At 33.2% G+C, this 6,790-nt stretch overlaps 1 protein-coding gene across 1 annotated transcript; it reads left to right on the forward strand.

Moving 5' to 3' along the window:
- The first annotated feature begins 4,671 nt into the window (after positions 1–4,671).
- Positions 4,672–6,292, forward strand: LOC122312914. Its single transcript, XM_043127587.1, has 2 exons — positions 4,672–5,182; positions 5,848–6,292. Exons 1-2 carry the CDS (start codon positions 4,952–4,954, stop codon positions 6,163–6,165), a joined length of 549 nt encoding a protein of 182 aa, XP_042983521.1. The 5' UTR covers positions 4,672–4,951; the 3' UTR covers positions 6,166–6,292.
- Positions 6,293–6,790: the final 498 nt, after the last annotated feature.

A 6,790-nucleotide genomic window follows, 5' to 3' on the forward strand; every position in this document is an offset into this window, starting at 1 on the left:
TATGGGTGACCAGACTTATGTCCCAGCGAAAGGATTTATTAGGAAAATCTTTCAAATTACGTATTTACCTAACTCTACGTGTCATTATCTATTAACGAACTTCTGAATTTTTTATTAAAAAAACAATAAATGATTCAAGGGTATTAAAAAATATGTTATATTTTGCGTGTAATCGGACAAAAATGAAATAAGAATATGATCTGTAGCTTTGTTTTATTTATTTATTATGGGCCAAATAGCACTTCCCTCTTAAAAATAAAGAACTTTAAAATTAAGCTATACTTATATTATTAAGTATAAATCATATCTTATTATTTTTATAAGGCGTTTTAATTTTATTTGGCAAGGAAATGTCATCTATCATATTATTCATTGAGTTTCAAAAATATCATGACCATTCAATACTTAGAAAGAAAAATCAATAAAGAAAAAGTGAGTTGTATAGTCGATGTTTCATAAAAGTAAATTTATAAATTAATATTTAATTTTATGTGATATATTAGATCTAATTTATAATAAAAATAATTTTATAATTTAGCATATTATTATGTAAATTTTTTTTATAAATCTCTTTATAATTTACGCATTTTCCAAGAAAAGTTGATACATGCGACAAGATCAGAACAAAGAGGGAAAGGGAAGTCTCAGAAGAGGACTTGCACTCACTTTACAATTCGCAAGTTGGCAAAACGTCTGGGATCAAGCCTCAAGGGAGCTTTTGGTAGTACATGTAATATATATATATATATATATATATATATATATATAATATGTGTGTGAAATTATATTTACAGTTATAGTCTTATAGATCAATCCATAAGCACTACACACTCTTTTTAAAAAAATTAATTTTTTAATAATAAATCTTATTATTTTTTATTAAAAATAAAAAATGTAACGCTTAATTCATAACCATATATAACTTTACTCATTTTCCTTTATAATAACATGCGCACCCGATCGATGGCTTTAGCGAGGGGCACGCTCATAGCCACGGTATATAGCTGCCTGTTTCCCGGCCCCCTTGTGCACATAAATAAGCTCATCTCCTAGTGTGCGGCTGCTGCAACGTTGTAAGATCATCTTCATATACATATATATCCACTAGTAGTACTACTTCAACCATAGCATGTTGCACAAGCGTATGTCAAGAGTAGAGAGGCCCGTTACTTATAAACTGGCGTGTAAATATATCATTTATTGTGAAACTCTTTACGGTTATAAACTTGTAAAGATAACATATAGTCTAAATATCGGAATTTTTTTATGCTATATGATGTAATAATCTTGCACGGTAATGATATTTTTTATTAGTAAATAAATAGAATTGTAAATATATATTGAATATTATTACAGTCGTAAAAATAATTTTTTTAAATGACAAGATTTCACGTAATCCGTTAAATTTATTTTACAGTAAAAATAATTTTATAATTTGATAAATTATATAACATTATATTATGAGATTAATTTTATATAATATAGTTAGAATAATATATAGTATAGTTAAAATAATAATTTGATTTTGAATTTGATTAATCAAGGTCAGTGACCCATTCCTGAAACCATGCAGGTACATACCACTTAAAAAACAGAAGGCCACAACCAAGGAACCCTGCTGGTCTCAGAAGGAATAATGTGGCAGAGAGAAAGAGAGACTCGGGCCATACTGACACAACTTCGCAGAGTTCAGAAGAGATTCCACAATCCAATTGATATTGGAGCGTCTTATTATTAGTTTCCTAATTAATTTATATAATACTATCTCAGTAGCCAGTCATTACAACAAGTGAGGCTGCATGCAGGGCGGCTCACCCAAGACATTCCGCTTGTCCACTCTTGTTTCAGATATTCGTCCCATTCTTCTTGTCTATTTTTTGTACTTACCACTCCCTCCTCACGATCCTCAACTTCAATTCCCCAGTAATTAGTTCATTAATCAAGATCGCTAGCTATTTAAGCTTTCGTTAACCTTTTTTCTTTTAGTCTTTAGCTCAAATCTCAGGTTAAGTAAACTTAAAAAAATATATATATTATTCATCATCGATTTTCTTATCATCTCATAATATAATGAAGATAAATTTATAAATAAAATTTAATAAATAATTTCTAATGGGAGAATTTTTGTCAGGGGCTTAAGGCTCACAGAGACCAGCCCAGACCAGTCATCAGAATGGCCCCTAGTGCCCCAAAAAACCTAACCCAGGTCCACATAATCCCTCATTGGGTCAAAAGAAAACCCGCAACCTGTGTAAGTCAGGCATGATTGTCCAGGTCAGGAAGGGACGTTGCACAAGAAGCATGAGAAGTCTAACTAGAGGAAAGGGAATGAAACATGCCACATAGATACGAGACGAGACTTTATAGTAGAACCGGGAGATCACATTATATTAAATGTGTTTGCTAGACAATCATGCCGCATTAATGACTTAACCCATAGAGCCATGCCGCATCAAGGACAGCATAGAGGAGGGAGCTCCAATGGGACATCCCTTCCCCCCAAATCGTAGAGTATGATGGCCTTCTGACCCTTGATGTTGGGTATATAAGAACCCCCGAGCCTTTAGGTAAAGGGATCGAATCCTTCCAACTAAGTATTATTTATGAAGCTAAATTTCCTACCTCACGAAGCACTAAAAGGATCATTACTGACTAGGCATCGGAGGTTTCTTGAGTTGTTCCAGGGCCGCCCTTTCCAACATTTTCTTTATCATCGCAGGCCCAAAAAATTGAAGATCTGGATTATTGGAAACATGGCCCTTAGGTGTATGAAACATGCTTTCAACATTTTTCAATCATATAATAATATATCATGAGATAATAAGAATATGATGAGGATTGAGATGACGAATATTATTAATCAATATAAAATATATACTGGAATAAGCTCTTGTCTCTCCTATATATAATCGTGATAGGGGTGTACAAATAATGTTTCATGTTAATTGTAGAGTTCCAACTTCTTTAGCAAGTCATTGACATTTTTATAATGTGTCATGTTAATTTTCCTCTATTTTCTATGCTTATTTGGTAAGTTGTGAAAGTTTAGAGCCCATGATCACCTGTAATCGCGCGTTTGCCGACCCATCGTCGTCACACACCGGCCTCCTCACATTGGTCTAAATCATGTTCTTGACTCTCCGTACCATCTGCCCATCAGACCAACACACCTATATATATATATATATATATATCAACAGGTGAGATTTACCCGCTACCTAATTCGACTACACTTCTTTCTTTCTTTTGTTGGAAGAAGACGCAAAGACTTGCTTCTCTTTCTGAAAATATATGTGGAAGACAAGTGCACCAAAAGCTCCATCATTCTTCGAATGACATTCATGCACGATCTAGAAAAATCTTAGAATGATATTTTTGTATAATTTAGAAAAATAAATAAATTTAATCACTAATATAATCAAGTAGTTTAATTAAAAATAAATTTAATTTTATAAAAATTGACCTATTTTTGCTCTTTGAGTCAATTATTAAAAAACCAAATTTATTTTTAATTAAATTACATAATTACGTTGATTAATTGAATTTATTATCTTTTAAAGTATGCAAGAAAATCATATTTGAGGACTATAATCTAGATTTAAATAGCAAAAAAAAAAAATAACTGGATAATAAAACAGTAGTAAATGAAGTATAAATATATCATTATCCAAAAAAGTGGAATCACCATAAAAAAATTTATTTTTTCATCTCCTTCCTAAATTTTTTCTGTTGTTTTTTCAAACAATGTGTGAGTTCGTAAACTATAGGACTCAATAAATTATTTTCCTTTTATTATACTATATTATCTTTTTAAAAAATTTACATATATATACAAAACCTACACCTCTTGTTTTTAATCTCGTTTTAAATAAATAAAATCTTATCGACGGCAACAAAAATTAAAAAGGGCAAGCTGAGTTTCATGGACAGTGATGCCATATTAAAAAGAGTAATACCGTACACTAAATTATTATTATATTTCTATCTTATTATATAAGATGTGATATATTTATTATTATTAAATGATAAAGAATTATTCAATAATCAAATGGCGATAAATGTTTTGCATCTTGTCTAGTAAGATAAAAATGAGATAATGATATGATATATAAAATTTTTTTATTAAAAAATTTTTATTACTCGTTATCCTCACACATTATATATTAGCCTATTAGGTAGGGGTCAAACTCACCGCTGAGGCTCCGTTAAGCCATGTTTATTTTTTTCACATTATTCTTTTAGTACTTCAATTATTTTTTTAAAATCACAATATTATTAAATAATATTTTCTTAATTATTAAATAAAAAAAATGTTAAAAATGGGTCCCGCGTTTCTAGCTTTTTCTTTATATATTATATTTATTTTAATATTTTTAATTTTTTTAATTATATAATATATAGGTATGATGATTAGAATTTTGTCTTTAAAAAATAAAAGAAAGAAGAAGAAAGGGAAGAAGCAAGCGAACTTTTTCAGAAACCCAGAAACTGATGAAGAAAGTTCCGGCATTCTTTTTGGTAACTGCGTTTTTTTAACCGATCATTTTAATCCTCCCAAGACCTTCCTAAACCCAACATAATCAGGAATTAAGTAGCAGCTCTTGAACGCACGCGCACCCATTGCGTGTGTGATGCTCATTCAAAAAAGCAGTGATACGAGACAAGAAGCACCACACAGAGGTCTCCTAGTGCGCCCGACCTTGGCCCACCAAGGTTTTCTTCAAACCACGCGTGTTTACAGGGCGTGACAGACTTCTACCTCTACCCCACTACTAAAAATTCCTCACCGGGTTGTTCCTTTCGCTTAAGCAGTTTGCTCTTGTACCAGTACTACTATATGTTTCACTTCTAAAAGTCTCACCTCCTTAATCTCTCTCTCTCTCTCTCTCTAGATCTCTCCCTTATCTTTCGTCTGTAATATCCTGGAATTTGTTGTTTCACAGAAAAAGTAATGACAGCTCCAAACATGGCGACCATCACTGCTTCTTTAGAGAGGTCTCTTCAGAACTGTTCGCTAAACGACCAAACAAGAAGCGGTACAGGCGCAGGTTTAGGCGTAGGAGGGTCGTCTTCAAACTCAGACGAGACACCGGATAATCATCTCCCTAACTCCGACACCTCCTTAGAGCTCAACTCCCATATGTCCCTCCCTTACCACTGGGAACAATGCCTCGATCTAAAGGTATGTTATAAATGAACCACCCCCTTTTAGTCCCTTTCCTCTTACAGCTTCAATTATTGCGAGACCAGGGCAGATCTTGGGCCTCCCTTTTGTGTCCTTTCTTTTCTGAATGCGTATGGGGGGTTTAGTATTGAATATAGGGTTGCTTGTATTCATTTGCATCGACTATTTAATGCCGTCTTGTCTCTTTTTCACCCAGCGCTCACGCTTAGAATGATCGATAATGTCCGACAGAACCCCAAAAAAACCCTAGGAAAAAGCTTTTTCAATAGCTTTTCGCCTTTGCTTTCAACATTTTAAACGGAATAAAACGGCAAAGCTTTTCTGGGTTGGAGTCTTTGGACCATCTGGTTATTATCTTTAATGTGTGCATTTGGTTAATATTTCTCTTAACGGACAATTTTTTCTGAGAAGCAAAATCTCTCCTGGACTTGGTAAAAAAATGGTCTTCCTGTAAAGATCTTTTTTTTTTTTTTTTAAGGTGTTTGATCATATAGTTGTAGTTTGCAAAAAAAAGATGCATTTTTTGTTATGAAAAAGGAACGCCATAGGTATATCTATGGAGCTTGTTTTTCTTCTTTCTACAATTTCAATGAACAAATGTCGAAGTTCTTTTTTGTTTGTTCCACGATTTTTATTGTCACTGTTAATGGTTTCTTTTGCAGACAGGGGAGGTTTACTATATAAACTGGAGGAACGGCATGAAAGCAAAAGGAGATCCAAGGATAACACAAGAATACAGTGGAGATTTCTACTCAGAAGACGATAGCTCATATGACAGCGAGGAGTCCTCCTCGGAGTCCTCTCCCTCGTCCTCTAGAGAGCATTACCGAGTAGAGAAAGATCATAAAGACCATGTTTTGGTTGTGGCCGGGTGCAAGAGCTGTCTCATGTATTTCATGGTGCCCAAAAAGGTGGAAGATTGTCCCAAATGTAGCGGTCAACTTCTCCACTTTGATCGATCCGAAAATGGATCTCCGTGATGAATGACATTAATTTCTTGTGTGATTTTTTCTCGATTTAGTTTTCTACTCAAATCCCTTTGTGCTTTTGAAAAGTTAGTTTCAGTGTGGATTGATCAATGAAATGGGTGACAAATGGGTTTGGTAATTGGTCTTCTGTTATATATTCTTCCTTGATCTATTTTTTCTTCTAAATTTATTCAGTCTCGGAAGCCATTAATGAAGTGGCAATTCATTCAGATCAGAGATATTGAGACCTACATTACCAGAGGCAAGGTCAATGGTAGAAGATAGAAAGAATGGTATTGGTAATAATTGCGACCTGCATCTTTCATTCTCTTGAGTCCTATATATTTTTCAGAACTTTATTTTTCTCATTAAACAAACACTAACATATATAATTCCTTCCAAATGATTGCAGCCAACTTGCTGGCCGCCACAAAATGTGCAATGCTTTTATATTCTTCTTTTAATATCTATTCATTAAACTGATCTTGCTGCATGTCATGATCATATACATGACCAAAGTATTTTTCTCTTGTATTCGATCGTATGAAGCCAACCAAGCCTTATTAGTAAAGAAAAAGGTCAAACAAAAGCAAAAAAGATTAATCAAAAGTGGGGTTCAACGTGTTAGGTTTTTTCT

The sequence above is a fragment of the Carya illinoinensis genome, chromosome 6 (genome assembly GCF_018687715.1).
Source record: "Carya illinoinensis cultivar Pawnee chromosome 6, C.illinoinensisPawnee_v1, whole genome shotgun sequence".
NCBI classification, from domain to species: domain Eukaryota; kingdom Viridiplantae; phylum Streptophyta; class Magnoliopsida; order Fagales; family Juglandaceae; genus Carya; species Carya illinoinensis.